Below are 15,626 nucleotides of genomic sequence, written 5' to 3'. Positions count from 1 at the left end.
GTGCGCTACAGCATGGTATAATAGAAGAAAAGAATGCAATGAAAATCAAAAGAAAGAGCAAATCTAGCATAATGATAGTTAAAATTCTAAATCTTGCAAAAAGCAAATGCAAATCTAAATCTAAAAGAGAACAAAGAAATAAGAACAAAAAGCATAATCCCAAATACTAGAGTAAAGCATTGCTAAAAAGTTTTGCTCTTCAAGGATAAATTGTAATGCCACTTAATTCCAGTAATGTGAGTGTTCGGGATATAGGTATATTAATTGGGGTTTAGACCCTAAACCTTATAATAATTAAAATTTATCTAAATTTAAAATTTAAAGCAATAATCTAAAACAAATATTTTTAATCTAAAAAAAGCCAAAAATTTAAAAGTTGTATTATGGTACACTTGCTAGCACCATGCCTTGACAAACCCAAATGAAAGCCTTATGGAATATTTACTGATATTTTAATGTTGGTTACAAAATCTAATAGTGTGGTGAATTACTATTAAATGTACTAATTTAATAAACTCCTAAAGTTTATACAAGCTAACTTTGGAGCCAAAATGCTTTACACATAATTGCATTTTGCTCTTGCCAATTCTAGAGCAGCAGTACTAATTGACATTGTTCCTATTGAGATGTTTGTCTTGGCCTAAGTAAGAGCTCCAGCCTCTCAAGTGGATTTAAACAGCCATGTGACTTACAGCTTCTCCTGTTTTACTTGGCTTGAGATGGCCTCGTGGGTAATTTGTTAAAGGGTGCTATATTATACTTTTAAACACAATTTAACTTGGTCATTTTTGTCATTTTTAAGATTGCATATTAAGCCTCCATTTTGCACTTACTACTAGAGGTTTCCTCCTGCGCATGATCACGCCTTGGCTTTCTTCCATGTTCATCTCTTCATTCCCTGGAAGGCTCCAATCAAAGGCTTGGACGAGGCGAGCAAGAGTGAGCCCGACCATGATCAAGGCCAGTGACATTCCCGCGCAAATTCGCCTCCCGGATCCGAAAGGAATCAGCTCGAAGTCATTGCCTTTGACATCGATCGAACTTCCAAGAAACCTCTCCGGCTTGAAAGCCTCTGGAGATTCCCACGAGCGTGGATCCCGCCCGAGAGACCAGAGATTCACCATGAGCCAGGTCTTCCTGGGGATCTTGTATCCCTGAAGCTCGCAGTCGTCGATTGATTCGTGGGGTGCCATCAAAGGAGCCGCGGGATGCAAGCGAAATGTCTCCTTGATGACTGCCCTGAGATAGTGGAGCTTTTGAAGGTCGGATTCTTCCACCAGTCGCTCATCGCCCACAATGTTTTGGATCTCTTGTCGCAGCTCTTGAAGAGTTCCCGGATTTCTTATCAGCTCCGAGAGCGCCCACTCCGTAGTCACTGCCGTGGTGTCCGTTCCTCCCGCTAGGATATCCTGTGAAAGCAAAAACGTTAGTACACTATGGAGAGTTCTTAGCAACTTACAAGGATCACGCCTTTCATGGACTTGTCGTCTACTCCCAGCGACAAGAAAGTGTGGATCAAATCGCCAGGATCGTCGCGGAGTGGCAGCGCTGCCTCGCGATGTTGATCAATCAACCTTTGTAGAACTTCGTCAATCTCCTTGCTCGTTTTCTCGAGCCGCTTGTGATAGCCCCCGAGGTCTAGCCATGACAGCCAGGGGATGTAGTCGCCGATGTTCACGGCCCCCATCAAGCTCACAGCCTCGAGGATCACCTCCACGAACCTGGGATCGCTCGCCGCGGACCAGCGATCGTAGAACCTCTTGGTAAACGTCATGCGCGTGATGACGTTAAACGTGAGCATGGAGAGCTTTGACTTCATGTCCACAGGCCTTGCTTGATTCGAGGCGATGTCACGCAAGAGTTCGAGCGTTTCTTCCAGCCGGATGCTCCGGAAATCCTCCAGCCGCTTGGCAGTGAAGAGGTGTGTCATGCACAGCTTCTTCATTTGCCTCCAGTAGGGGCCATACTCGCAGCACGCGATGTCGCGCGATCCATAGCACAAGGACTCGGGAGAGATCAAGCACGGCCTTGAAGCGAACACCTTATCGAAAGAGGTGAGGACTTCCTTGGCGGCTTGCTTGGAGGAGACGACGATGGCGGTCTTGTTTCCCAGCTTGATGCTCATCACGGGACCGTATTTGCGAGACAAATGGTGGAGAGATTGATGAGGAAGATGGATCAAGTGATGGAGGTGGCCGATCAAGGGGAGCCCCCATGGCCCCGGTGGAAGATCTTTTCGAACACTTGTCCATTTAATGAACCAAGTAACTATCAAGACTATGATGGAAATGAGTGTAATCAAAGACATTGGCGAAGCTCGAAAAGGAAAGAGGAAAGTTGTTCTGTTGATACCACCAATGCATCCTCTCGATTATATACTAGGACAAAGCAAAGTGAAGGCTGTCCACTTGCTCTTTTTTTTTTTTTTTGTTGATTTTTATATCTGGTTGAAGCCTGCAAACGTGTTGAAAGTCAGGGATTTAGCCTTCAAACAATTACAAGTAGTATAATCAAGCAAATGTAACGTAGTTGGAGAGAATCCAGCAACTTGTTTGTGTTTTTGAATGCGAAAATTCTCTAGGGTTTGCAATGGGGGCGACGGAGTCCAGGTCGCTCAAGGTGCTTTGGTTTGTCGCTTTGAGTTTTCTTTTCTATTTTCTACCGCCCAGGATGAGATCACAACAATCTCCGAGAGCAAGGGCGGTGGCGTGGATCCAAATTTGAAGGCGCTTCACTCGCTCAAAGTTGTAAGCTTTGTCCATTTCAAATTGGAATTTGCTTCCGATGAAGTCAGGCTGGAGCGTTGCTCCCCGGCCATTCCTCGCCAGAGAGCGGACTCAAGGAGATCCTCCTCGGCCAGTCTAGTCCCAGCCAAACCTCGGTTGAGAATCGTGAGCAAACACCATAGAGACTTGGTCTATCCTCTATCCTGGTCTAAGTTACTGTTTACGTTCTTGTAGTGTCTCTGGACGCCACCGCGACTGCCGAGCTCTTTTCGTTGTACCACGAGTGGCAAAAGGAAAATGCCACAAAGCTTTGCAAGCGCCAGGTCCGAGCCTTTCAATTCTCGTGAAGGAAAGAAGGCTGCTAAGTTTTTGTGATGGATGCGATCAACAGGAAGATCTGGGATACAGGATCGAGGCAGTGGAAGAACTAGCTCTCAAATTGTTCCAGCGCTTGGGACATTCGGCCTCGGTGATGAGAACTACTGCTTCGCATCTCGATCAAGGTTTGCTTACTTCCTTTCAATCTTTGGTCTCTTTATTTTCATTTTCATCAGTTGGAAAGCTTCGTAGCGATGTCAAAGATATGAAGCAAATCCTGGAAACCACGCTCCACGAGTATAACTCGCTTTGCAAGAACATCCATGACAATGGACCCGAGTTTCTAAAGCCCAGTGCCAAGCCTTTCTCGGCCAGCGATTTTGATAACTCTCCCTTCCAACAATGATAAATAAAATTTAAATTTCTCTAGGGTTTATGAGTCGCCATGGCGCTGTGGGTAGCGCGCAAGGTGAGTCCACTGCCGCTGATCGATCGATTCTCATCCTAAATGCCTTGGCGCTGCTCAGGCGGATCGCCGCTGCAAGTTCAAGAGGCGATCCAAAGCGATCTCGATCGTGGCGGAGGAGATTTATTTGCGGGATGATATTCCCTGCGGCAGTCCTCTATGTTCCTCGTGTGCTTCGCATTTGCCTCGTCTACCTCCCGACGCATCGCATTACCTGGTAATACTGAAGCGAGCTCCTCCTCCTTCTTTCTACATTGTTTGATTAATTCCTTGGATTTCTGCTCTAGCTTCCAAATGCTGATGCTGTTCTCCAATTCTGGGAGATATTGGAGCTTCCGCAATTCTCTGCTGTGATATTTCTTACGTCCGTTCTGAAAGAGGTGCGTTTTTTCTGCTTCCTTTTCGGGAATGGTTTTGTTCATGAGACCATTTGTGTGTCATGCATTGAAGGTGCAAGAAAAATTAGGCCAACGGAGCTGGCGAAGGCTGCGGTAAATTTATCGTTTTTGGTTTCTCGAGGATGTTCTTAAAGCTACATAATCTGTTCAGATCGATCTTTACTGACCACAGGCGATGCAACATTGTGTTTGACGATCGGCATTGCATATATACTTGGCTATCACGCTGCGAAGCGGCTTCTTCGAATTATCTGAAAGAAGTCACAGTATGGTTTGCCAATCACATCAACGGAGGTGTTCCAGTGGTGCTGCTAACTGGTTTGACGTCGACGGATTCCGGTAGAAATTTAACTGAGCCTCGCACAACTGTTGAAGTGAGCTGATAGTTACGCGAAAGCTGGCGAGTAATTTTCTGATTTACAGGTTCTCGAAGCCGGTACATATTTTTCAAAGTATTGGAATCACGATTCTTCTGTGGCTGACCTCTTCACATCGCTGGTGAGTTCTCTTTGTTTGACCGTTCTCGATCATTTTCTTTCTCTGTTTTTTTCAATTACAGTCTGCCACAATAATAGAAGCAGTTGAAGTGAAAGCCAAACTTAGTGATGGCAGAATGCCACCGTCCGGAGGAGGCAAGGGATTGTACAAAGAGCATCTATCAAGTAAGTCATGTTCTTTTATCTGATGGCTTTACAAGTATGTCTCTTGCTGAACAGCAATTTCGCTGGAGGCTGGAATGTCGAGAGGGGACTTGAGGGTGGGTGTCTTCTTTGTTAATCGTCACGCACCATCAGAAGCATTGGTTCGTCCTAGGTAGATTCTCTAGACTAACTTGATGACCAGTCTCATGGAGTATCATGTGCAGTAATAAAGGGGAGGCATCGCGGCTGGAAATTGTTGTTGCTGGTCGAGTATTCCAAAACAGGGCGATACATGGGGATACAGTCGTAGTAAGTGTATGTTTATCCTCCATTAGTGTGTCTTAATCTTCTTATGCCACAGGTAAAAACTTGCAAGCTAAGACTCACGGAAAATGAAAACGAAGACATACTCAATGAAGATGTGCTGGACGACGAGGAAGGTAGCAGACATTTATCTGATGATGCTCTTATTTCTGGAGAGGTCGTTGGCATATTACAAAGGAACCAACGAGACTACGTCGCTTGCCTCTTGGAAGAAGATGAAGCTTTTCTAACCGCTTCGAGGTAAGCCTTTTTTTTGGAAACTAAGTTTGTATATGTGACCAACGTGCAGGCAGGAACGCTTATTGTGCGTACCAATGGACAAGCGCATTCCTCTGGTCGAGGTTAGCACTCGCCAAGGACTACGTCTATCCAATCAAAGATTTATATTGCGTATAGATAACTGGGAACTTGACTCGAGATTTCCAAGGGGCCATGTTGTGCGATCTCTGGGTCCTATCGGCGATTTGAATGCCGAACTGAACGCTATACTGGTGGAAAATGGAATCTCGGTAGCTCCATTTAGCAATTTGTAAGGTCTCCTCTTTTCTTATTTCCTACTCACCGCAGCATCAGATCGCTGCAGGAACTTCCTGAGGATTCGTTGGATAACCCGTGGAGTATACCTGAAGAAGAATTTGCCGTTCGGAGAGATATCCGGTTTTCTCATCGTAGCTGCAGGTACCAGGCATTCAGGCTGGCTTGTGTCACTTCTTCTTTTCTTTTCTTCTCAGCATTGATCCTCCTGGAAGCAAGGATGTGGATGATGTCCTGTCAGTGAGTGATCTGGAGAATGGCATGGTCGAGGTATCCATCCGTCACTACTTGGAATACGTGCATAATCCTTTCGTTTATTTCAGATAGGAGTCCATATAGCTGACGTTTCATACTTTGTGAAGCAAGGAAGTCTTCTAGACCTCGAGGCTAGATCTCGCGGAACCACTGTCTATATGGTTGGAAAAAGCTGGCATATGCTTCCTTCAGTTTTAAGGTAGCTTTGATGATTTTTCTTATCTCCCTGAAAGTTTGATCTGTTACAGTGAGAATCTCTGCTCGTTAGTTGGAGGAAAAGATAGGCTGGCTGTAAGTGTAATATGGACATTGGACCGCCAAAGCAATTTTGAAGTTGTCAAAACATGGTTTGGAAGAACGATAATACGTTCTCGATATCAGGTGCGAAATTTCAGGTATCCTTTATGTCTTCACACTGTTCCTCGCTTTCAGCTCTTCTATGCTCAAGCTGAAACTATTATGGAGGGAAAACGTTTACCTCCCGGCTGGGAAATTAAGAGCGGCTCCAATGATCTGTCCCAATTACAAAGTGACCTCCTTCTGCTTGGTACTTTTGCTCAGGTAAGCTAACATGGTAATTGCCTCAACTTCCTAGTTGACATTACATTTCAGAGCAGACGCTTATTTAGGCGGGTCAATGGTGCTTTGGAATTAGCCAGTACGGAACTAAAGTTCGAAATTGATGAGAGAAGAGAGCCTGTGCAAGTGGAAACGAAAGTTGAGCTACCTGTGAGTTTTTGGTTTTTCCGCCATTATTGTCATTTGATCAGTTTATATCAGATGAATTGGATAGTTGCGGAGATGATGATATATGCCAATGCTTGTGTTGGTGAGAAGATCTACCGGTAAGCTTAGTGGAATTCTAGATCTGTTTTTAAAGTGTACTTCATGCAGAGCATTTCCCAGTTGCGCACTTCTTCGGAAACATTCTCCACCAAAGATTGATAGCTTCACAACGTTGCTAGAGGTTAGCCAGAGGGCATTTTTTTTCCTTCCTATATCGGATCTTTGTTCATTGCAGTGCTGTGAAGCGCGAGGATTTGTTTTGGACGTTTCAAGCAACAAGGCAAGAATGTTCACGATATTTTACTAGCACTTACTCCCATGCTACAGCAACTTGCGGCTTCTTTGGACCGTATGCGCGATAGTGGCGATTTTGTTGTTGAGGTACATTGGCAGTTTAGGGGGTGAACTTATCTAACTGTGGGTTTTACACACAAATAGCGTGCCTTCAGAGCTCTTGTTACGCGTGCAATGTCAGAGGTAAAAAATGTAACGAAAACATTGATCACATTTTATGTTATAGTTTCGTCATGTAGGCAGAATATTTCTCTACTGGCGAGAATCTAGAGCCTTCTCATTTCTATCATTATGGATTAGCGCTAGAGTAAGTATCAAGCTACCTTGGACACGTTTAACACAACCTCAGGTTTTATACACACTTCACGTCACCAATACGGCGCTATGCTGACATCCTTGCGCACCGGATGCTTATAGCAGCGTGCCAGGAGCAAAACCTAGAGTCTGGCATTGTCAAAGTTCCACATATAATGAGTTCTATTGAGCTTCAGGAGGTAAAAACTGGAATTTCTGTGATGGTTGAATTAAGTTTTTGTTGAAGGTCGCGGAACACTTGAATGAAAAGCACCGAACCAGTAAGCGAGCTCAGAAGGAATGCAATGAGCTCTATTTACTGATGTTTCTCCAGAAACAAGCCAAAGCAGAGCTTGCTGTGGTACGCAGAAACAAAAACCGAATGCATAAGCTTAACTTTTGGAACTATCAGGTCATCGGTGTCACGACGAAGGGTATTATGGTGTTCGTACCCAAATACGATCTCCGTGGTCTCGTGCTTCTGGAGGTAAGACGTTTTGTTCTCTCTCTCAAATTACTTCTTATTTTTTCAACAGGATAAAAATGGGCGAGTTATATTACCTGAAATGCATTCTGAGACGTCAGAGAAACAATATCGCCTAATCAAACAGAAGACAAGCATAAAAATTACTGTAAATTATTTGTATCCGATGTGTTCCTCTTCTGACTTTTGTAGAACTTTCAGGACGTTACAGATGGACGGTGTGACAGAGAATATAAACTCATGGACACGGTTTGGGTTCGACTCAGAGCAGATGGTACGTCTATCTGTTTCTCTGGCTTGCTTCGCTTTTTAAGCTTTATGACAGGCTCGCGAGCACATGGCCCGACTCTTCGTATGGATTTGCTAAGCGAAAGGCATCCTTTAGTGCTGGCTGCGCAAACTGAGAACCTCTCGTCCTCTATATCACAGCTGGACTTGTTCAAACCAGACATCAAAACGAGTGCAAACCTCGAAAGGAATAAGGCCATACAAGCGATGGCGGCTTTGGAGAAAGCTTGCAGGATCAGTGCAGACAATGCTGCTCCAGTGCATAAGCGGAGGAAGCTAGCCGTTGTTGACGTCTTACAGAACGCTTTTCAAGCCAAAGGTAAGCTTCTTTTGTGTGGATTACTAAACATTTGTATACTTCGGCAGCATTACCTCTTTTCTCCATCAATTCGGCTGTTGAGGATCAAACTTTTTCTGCGGCTCTTGGAAACTCGGACCTGAATTCGGTAACAGTGTCACTTGCAAGCGACAAAGAGACAGGCGCACTAGCAGTCAACGATGAAACCCAGATGCAATTATCACTTCGCAGAAGGTGGCAGGAACGCCTGGTAAGCTTTCTCTTTTACTTTCGTTTTTTTTATAATTCTTTTTTGTGAATAAACTATGGCTCCAGGCTCAGGCTGGATTTACGAAAGCCAGATTGACAACCTCTACCTCATCAAATGAAAGCCCACGACAGGTTGCTAGAGCAAACAGAGAAGCTCAATTCCGTGCTTATGGCCAATCAATCGGTACGCATCGAAAGTTTTTTGTTTATTGGATTTCTGACTGGTTTATGATGGTAGGCTCTACTGTATATTAGAAACTTTTCAAGTCTCTCAATCGGGGCTTCTTCTCGACATGGGATATGCTGTTTTGTTGTTGGTGATGGTTCTACTCTCCTCCACATTTACAAATTGCGCGAACCATTGGACAACGCAGCCAGTCTCTGCCGGTATGCTGTTTCACTTTTGAATTCCAATCCATGCTCACTAGTGATTTTGAAGCAGACAAGCATGCGCCGGAGTGGAGCTGTCATCGATTTGAAGAGGCAAACAAGCATGAGAAGAAACCCAAGCACTGCAAGGCTATCAAGAGGCCAAAGCATCCAAAGCCTCCTAAAAAGGCTAAAAGGTCTCCCAAAATTCCAGAGGCACTCTAGGAGCAATCCTTGACTTCTAATTCTCAGCAACTACAATCTTATCGTCCTTTTGTTTTCAAAGGCGAACAATCATGTAATTTCTTCATTTGGTTCTTTCGCATAAGCATATAAGTGGCTGCCTTTTCATCGCGCTTGATTTGAGATAGGTGCCACAAATCACAAACGTTGATGGCCATGTCCATAACGTTTAAATATTCAAGGCAAAAGGTTGTACTATTACCGTGATAAGCAGATTAAATCAAATCAACCACATCCTTGTATCATGTATCGTGAATGAGGGCAAATTTTCACCTATGGCTCAAATGGATAGATGAGCCATGATAATGGTTCCACGAGCTGGCTCTTGGAGAAAGAGTTGTGACCACTGTCATGACAACTCTAAGCATGTCTTGAAAAAGCTAGATATGTTCGTACATGTGGAATCAACACAACACTGCAATGTTCAAGGGTTTCCTCTATACAGATTGGAGTCCATGATCGCTCCAGTTTGCGATTTTCTCAGAGATGTAGTTCAAATACTCTGTTCTGGCACGGCCCGGCTTTACAGAGGAATTTAACGAGGAGCTTGCCCAGCATGTTTTTCCCGCTGCCGTCGCCGCCATCAGCCCAAAAGAGCCTTGCCCCTTGTAGCCACCAGGCGAGCCCGCAGATCAGCGTGCTGCTCAAACTTGGCACGCAGGGCAGTCCGCATCACGCCCTACCTTTATCTCCCCCCAATCCTTCTTCAGTCCTGCCCAGCGATGCCGCCCCCGTGGGCGACCTTGCGCATCGCACCTTCTCCATGTCCACCTCGCGGAAACGACTTCATCGCCTTGTTTGCCGTCGAGCGCGATGGGAGATCTGTAGAAGTTGTATAATCGCCTGCATGCTTTTTAGGGTTTGAAATTCCCTCTCCATATTTAGACATAAATTAAAAAGGTGCCTTGACATACTTTTTTTGCCAAAATAAAACATTTCTTTAAAAGCACTAGAAATTTCCTTTTGTCTTTTTACAAAAACACGAATGTACAATGACGAATGAATCAAAGAATGGTAACAAACAAGCATCGATCGCCGCAGCAGCCAAAGTATATACACTTGACGCGAAGGAGGAGGTGGTCAGCAATTCTCCCCCCGCTCTCCACCTCTTTTCAATTCTGCCCCAAGAGCCCCGCACACAGCTGCGCTCTCTCGTTTCTCAACATCGCAATCTCCATCCGGATGCCTTCGTCGCCTTGCCCCGCGCCTTCCGCGATCGTTTGCTCCAAAGTCGCGATTATACGCTCTATGCTCTTTATCTGCGCAACAAGAGACCTTTAAAACCAATGCTGCCACCGCGAGGAAGTAATCACGTCACTCACCTTGCGGTGTGGCCATCTCCTCATTCCATTCCTTCTGCAAATCTTTTTCAAGACTGTGGGGCAAATCCCCAGCTCCTTGGCCGCGGCATTGATAGGCAGGTGGAAGTGTTGTGCCAAGTCGGACATTTTGAGCTTCCCTGTTCGCTCTCTCTGGTGCCAGCGAAAGTCCACCGGTGAGTGTGAGAGGTAAAACTAAACTACAAGGGAAAGAACCTGGGCTGCAGCGTTGCTCTTTGGTGGCTTGGCAGGCGCCGCTGATGGTTCTCCCTGGTCGGTGCCATCAGTAGAGCCGCTCTGGAGTAGTTTAGCCTGTCCAGGCTTGGAATACGCGCCGTTGCTCGAGAAGTCAGCTCCTGGTTTAAAGCACTTCATTAACTACTACTGGAAACGTAAGGTTTCACGAAAAGCGTACCGATTTGTTTGGAGAGAAATGCACCAGATACGTTGTAGCCACGTTCTGGGACAAAACTAAATCCTGATCCTTGATCAACTCCAGCAGACAAAGAGTCGTGCCGGAGAACAAACCCTTCCTTTCTACGAAGAAGACTATATTGAAGCAGAAACTGTCTCACGTACTCGGCGTTTCCCACTGGAAACCTGGAACAATCAAAAGCCACCATTCTTTAGAAGCTCGGAAAAATGAAGAAAGCAATAGAATTAGAAAAGAAAGAAGCAGAGGACAACTGGACAGTTTCACCGAGGCTTACTCGACCATCTGTTGCTCCAAAGCCGTTGGGAATCCATCGTCGATACAAAACCTCGTGTGCAACACTGCATGGTAGCTTATATTATCACAACCATGAATCTCAAGCTTTGTGTCTTGAACCCCTGGGGCCCAAAATCCTTGTTAGAAAAAATTACTGCCACTGCAACACTTTTGTGAGCTCTGCGCGGTTAAATACCTGCGCGTCTCGTATGAAAGAGGGAGGCAACAAAGAAAACGGAGGAAGGACATGGATCCATATGAGCTGAGCACACAAAATATGCACTCACTCCATCCACCACAGAGAGAAAAAAATTGAAGAGACCACCCTCAACTCTCTAGGCCAGCCGATGACACACACACACACAAACAAGTACGCAAGAACACTGCACTGCAAAGCACAGGAAAGATGATCAAAAAGGAAAACCAGACAGAGAAGCAATGGACAAAAGAGGTGTGAAGCTAAGCACCATTGGAATGGATGATGCAGCGTAGAATTTGGCAGGAGTCACACTGCAAAGAAGTGCTGTGCTGCTGCAAAGATGGTGGTGTGTTAGAAGAGGTGGTGGAGTGGTGGTGGTGGACACTGTGGTGATGTGCTGCGCCTCCATCGCACAGCACACCCCAGTGGTCGCAAGCATTGCTGCCCGCGAAAGAGTTGTGGTGTCCTCCACCACCCACAACAACGTCGCCCATGGCGGCGGCCAGGGAAGACCCGTGAAGGTCCTCACCAACACCACAGCAGTGATCGCCTGCCAAGAAAGAGCCATGCTGCCCAAACATGGGGAAGGAAGAACACGACCTAGCCTCTCCGGGTGGGAAGGGTGATGAAACGATAGAATGATTTACCAGTGCTCCCGCGGTGTCGGATGGATCCATCGACGAGCAAGATCCAAAGAGACCGAATGGCGCCTCCATGTCGTCGAATCCAAAATCCCTGCCGCCGCCCCCACCGCCGCTGCCGCTGTGACTCCGGCAATTGCCGCCATTGCCCTGTGCTCCAGCCGTCGATAATCCTCCTCCTCCCGATCCAGCCACGGATCCGGCCCGATGGTGCGGATTATGGGCCCGATAGAGCAGCAGGGCACTGAAATCCGCGTCGTGGAGGTGAGAATCCACGCTCTCCGACTTGCAACACGCGATCGGGATCGCCGGAGCCAGCATGTAGGGGGAAAGATTCAAGCCTGAGAGATTGGAGAAGACTTCGTCGGTGTTGCCGCCGGCATTGCTGCCGCCGCCCGAGGAGGATCCATCCTTGCGGCCCGGCGTCCCCAAGAACTCAGAGATGTCGAAGCAGGGGCTGCCACCGGCGCCGCTGGATGGAGGATTTTGATTTGGAGGAGGAGGAGGAGGAGGAGGAGCGGCGGCGGCAGTGGCAGCGACAGGCACTTCTTCGACCTCCAGCGAAGAATCGCCCGCCATTTCCTTTTGCCGCCAAGAACAACGAAGATTGGCAAAGGCGCCCTAAATCCGTATGAAATCACTGTACGGCACGTAGTAGTGGCCTTGCCGTGCGGTACGGATAGAGATGTTGCTAGCCACGTCTTTTGGGAGCTACAAGAAATTTCCCATTCTTCCGCAGTAATCGAAACATCGATGAGATACAAATATTATAGTTCAGGAAATCGAAGATTGTATCTACAAATTATACCCAAGGGAATGGAATGGAAGATAATCCAAGCGAGAAGAATAGGTGGATAGAAGTGAAGTTATTGGGAGGACTTGAGCTCCTCGGCAGCTTTAAGTAACAAGTGGATGTCCACGCGAGGAAAGTGTTGCAAGAGCTTCAAGTTGGAAGTGAAATCGCCCGCGAGGAGTCGATTCCTCACGGACAGTAGCATCGCACAGCAAACTCTTAGCAAGATTTCCTGGAAAGGATTTACGAGCGAGACGTTAAAACAAGGTGAAAGCGAGGAAGAAAAAAGAAATCGAGAGCACCACTTACCAGTGGCCCGTCGGGATTGCTGAGAAGAGAATCCCAAAGCCGGAGAGTATCGGCAAAATCAAACTCTTGAGTGAGTAACAAAGTTATCCACCGGAACGCGTAGAACTGTGGATTCACCTGTGAGAAAACCACGCACTAATAGCTTGAGACACACAGAGAGAAAGAGGAAACATTTAAAGGACAACTTTCGGACCTTAGAAACTTGCTCTAGATGTCTCCAGAGCTCTTCGTCGTGCATCTTCAAGAGGTTTGTAAGCTGGCTAATGGTTGATCGAATTCCCACAGCACTGTTATCCAATTGCTGGCAGAAATGATCTCTGAAATCGCTAAGGAGGTCTACAAAGCAGAAAAACGCATCTGGCTCCGCGTGAACCTTTACTACCACAAATCAACAGCTTTTAAGTATGAACAAAACAACAAAATTCCAGAAATAAACGATTTACCGCATTTGATTCGTCTGGATCCGTCCTGAAAACGTAGTAGAGTGGAGCCATCACTTCGTTCATTCCTTGGACATATCTTATCCCAGGATTTAGCTTCGCAAATATGAATAACGCTCGTTTTAACGCTTCCTGCTTGCACTCATCACTAACCTTCCACAGACAAAAAAATCACTCAAACCTGGTTTTCGTGCGCGCGCTCGTTATCACCACAGAAAAACTGCATATCAGGATGAGTTCGCTTAACATCACGATCAATCTGCTCGAAAAGTTCCGTGTCCTGCGAAGTGGAAATTCTATTTGGATTGGAAATGCAAAGGAAGTAAACAAACCTTAAAAAACTGGTTCCAAACGCTAGTACTTCCAACGCTAAGTGGATGATCACCATGAGAAACATCGTGTCTCGGCAAAAATCCTTTATTGCTGCTCAAACTACCACTTTGATCACCCGCAGTTCTTCTCGTCACCTCTGACTAAACGCGTCCAAACAATCCCCATTGTCAGGAAAAAAAAAAAAAAGCGTTTCAGAACTCACCGGATTTATCAGAAACTCGTGCTGAAAGCTTCATACTGTGCACGCTTTTTGGAGACCTCTTCATCCCATCCATCGCGGCTCCTAGGCAGATATCCAAGAAGAAGCTGCAAGTCAAAATCTATAAGAAAAAGAATGTACATCCAACTTGTGTGTGTCATACCTTCCACGAAGTCGCACGAATTCCTCCAACGTCGGGAATACCTTGAGAAGCAAGACGTTGAAGTTCTGCCAGATGAATTCTAGTACGTGATAGCTGGAAAGAAAAGATCACGGGATTGTCAGGAAAACATTCGTGCACAGCAACAGAAAATCTTACCTCCACCACGAAAAGTCCCACCCGAGCATCTAAAGACAGCGTCCTTCGAAATGCTCGCTCCTGGAAACGCGAAGAACTCACATCGTTATCTTCCTTAAACCCAGGCTCGTCCTTCGTAGCGCTTTCTTCGACTATCTCATCTTTATCAATCTCCTCCTGTGCTGCCGGAGGAGTAGTAGCGACGGCTTCTTTCTCTTGCACAACATCCTCGACCGGAGGAGGAGTGAATCCATGGCTGGGCTTGGTGTACCAAGCTGGACTATTGAGCCACTCGGGAACGCGCTTGGCAGGCTTGGCGATGCTGCTTTCTCCTGCTGGCATTATCTTTTTGAGCAAGAAGGATCAAATGCGGCGCAGCATAGCGACTGGTAAACCCTATTTCCTGTTCCCAAATTCCTGCTAGGATGTTTCAAGCAATCGCTCCATCTACAGTACCTCGCGGATCAGGGCATCGATCGGTGCTCCTGATGCGTCGGCGCCATTGTAGCCTCGCCCTCACTGTACCTAAGACGCGAGTTTAAATATTTCTGACACGTACATGGGCAATTGACAGCTTACTTAAAATACATTCGTTACATATATATATATATATATATATATATATATATATATATATATATATATATATACACATACATATATACACATATATACCTATATATATATATATATATATATATATATATATATATATATATATATATATATATATATATATATATATATATATATATATATATATATATATATATATATATATATATATATATATATATATATATATATATATATATATATATATATATATATATATATATATATATATATATATATATATATATATATATATATATATATATATATATATATATATATATATATATATATATATATGTGTGTGTGTGTGTGTGTGTGTGTATGTATATGTATATGTATGTATGTATATGTATATGTATGTATATATATGTATATATATGTATATATATACACATATACATATACATATAATGCTAATTAGGTATTTTATCTTTTAAGTGTATGAAATATGGAAATAGAATACAGAAATATGCATATTAATTAACCCAAAAACCTTAGTTTATATATGAGAGCGAGTTATCCAGATTAAAACTAATCTATTGGCTATCAAAATCCCATTATGCTAATATTAATATATAACATTATAACCGTAAATTTGAACTTCACATCATCCCCTCCTTTTGGAATGATGGAAAACCATCATAGTTCTCTCATAGATGCGTTAGGATCTATAAGAACATCACAATGAGGCATTAGTGGATTTATAAGTGGAGTTGTTCATAATTCCATTGTATCAAGTCTTTTAGCTGTTGCACATACATAATTTCTAGAAGATCTACTTGTTAGATGTTATGTCAAGCC

At 44.7% G+C, this 15,626-nt stretch overlaps 4 protein-coding genes and 1 pseudogene across 8 annotated transcripts; 2 read left to right on the top strand and 3 right to left on the bottom strand.

Moving 5' to 3' along the window:
- Window positions 1-797: 797 nt before the first annotated feature.
- On the bottom strand, window positions 798-2,308 carry LOC9629484 (cytochrome P450 71A1). The gene is made up of 2 exons (XM_002988973.2): window positions 1,460-2,308; window positions 798-1,409 (listed from the first exon to the last, which is right to left on the bottom strand). Exons 1-2 carry the CDS (start codon window positions 2,306-2,308, stop codon window positions 798-800), a joined length of 1,461 nt encoding a protein of 486 aa, XP_002989019.2.
- A 259-nt stretch (window positions 2,309-2,567) lies between these two features.
- Window positions 2,568-3,478, top strand: LOC9628907. 2 transcript variants are annotated; one of them, XM_024662859.1, is made up of 6 exons: window positions 2,568-2,619; window positions 2,670-2,744; window positions 2,795-2,891; window positions 2,961-3,049; window positions 3,118-3,229; window positions 3,281-3,478. In XM_024662859.1, the coding sequence occupies exons 1-6, from the start codon at window positions 2,590-2,592 to the stop codon at window positions 3,448-3,450; spliced, it is 573 nt and encodes a 190-aa protein (XP_024518627.1). In that variant the 5' UTR covers window positions 2,568-2,589; the 3' UTR covers window positions 3,451-3,478. The 2 variants fall into 2 exon arrangements, with proteins under 2 accessions (XP_024518627.1, XP_024518626.1); XM_024662858.1 differs by having other exon boundaries at window positions 2,670-2,747.
- On the top strand, window positions 3,471-9,082 carry LOC112340416 (DIS3-like exonuclease 1). Of its 3 annotated transcripts, XM_024662857.1 has the most exons (33): window positions 3,471-3,513; window positions 3,572-3,727; window positions 3,798-3,890; window positions 3,961-4,001; window positions 4,060-4,282; window positions 4,332-4,406; window positions 4,468-4,570; window positions 4,625-4,721; window positions 4,774-4,858; window positions 4,911-5,113; window positions 5,163-5,402; window positions 5,447-5,551; window positions 5,605-5,677; window positions 5,731-5,861; window positions 5,911-6,043; window positions 6,095-6,223; window positions 6,275-6,391; window positions 6,443-6,507; window positions 6,557-6,629; window positions 6,684-6,728; window positions 6,776-6,829; window positions 6,887-6,925; window positions 6,982-7,049; window positions 7,092-7,236; window positions 7,284-7,397; window positions 7,449-7,523; window positions 7,573-7,668; window positions 7,722-7,794; window positions 7,846-8,127; window positions 8,175-8,356; window positions 8,422-8,539; window positions 8,594-8,742; window positions 8,798-9,082. In XM_024662857.1, exons 1-32 carry the CDS (start codon window positions 3,490-3,492, stop codon window positions 8,608-8,610), a joined length of 3,474 nt encoding a protein of 1,157 aa, XP_024518625.1. In that variant the 5' UTR covers window positions 3,471-3,489; the 3' UTR covers window positions 8,611-8,742; window positions 8,798-9,082. The 3 variants fall into 3 exon arrangements, with proteins under 3 accessions (XP_024518625.1, XP_024518623.1, XP_024518624.1); XM_024662855.1 differs by having other exon boundaries at window positions 7,722-8,127; XM_024662856.1 differs by having other exon boundaries at window positions 7,722-8,127; window positions 8,795-9,082.
- An 830-nt stretch (window positions 9,083-9,912) lies between these two features.
- LOC9628906 (protein NLP1) lies at window positions 9,913-11,107 on the bottom strand. Of its 2 annotated transcripts, XM_024662864.1 has the most exons (5): window positions 10,997-11,107; window positions 10,702-10,886; window positions 10,503-10,642; window positions 10,290-10,439; window positions 9,913-10,242 (listed from the first exon to the last, which is right to left on the bottom strand). In XM_024662864.1, exons 1-5 carry the CDS (start codon window positions 11,002-11,004, stop codon window positions 10,048-10,050), a joined length of 678 nt encoding a protein of 225 aa, XP_024518632.1. In that variant the 5' UTR covers window positions 11,005-11,107; the 3' UTR covers window positions 9,913-10,047. The 2 variants fall into 2 exon arrangements, with proteins under 2 accessions (XP_024518632.1, XP_002989018.2); XM_002988972.2 differs by lacking the exon at window positions 10,997-11,107 and having other exon boundaries at window positions 10,702-10,946.
- A 1,467-nt stretch (window positions 11,108-12,574) lies between these two features.
- LOC9629483 lies at window positions 12,575-14,744 on the bottom strand (annotated as a pseudogene).
- Between the last annotated feature and the right edge of the window lie 882 nt (window positions 14,745-15,626).

This window comes from Selaginella moellendorffii, unplaced genomic scaffold (assembly GCF_000143415.4).
Source record: "Selaginella moellendorffii unplaced genomic scaffold, v1.0 SELMOscaffold_93, whole genome shotgun sequence".
NCBI classification, from domain to species: Eukaryota; Viridiplantae; Streptophyta; class Lycopodiopsida; order Selaginellales; family Selaginellaceae; genus Selaginella; species Selaginella moellendorffii.
Note: the sequence above shows the minus strand (reverse complement) of the source record. Positions and strands in the feature narration are given on the sequence as shown.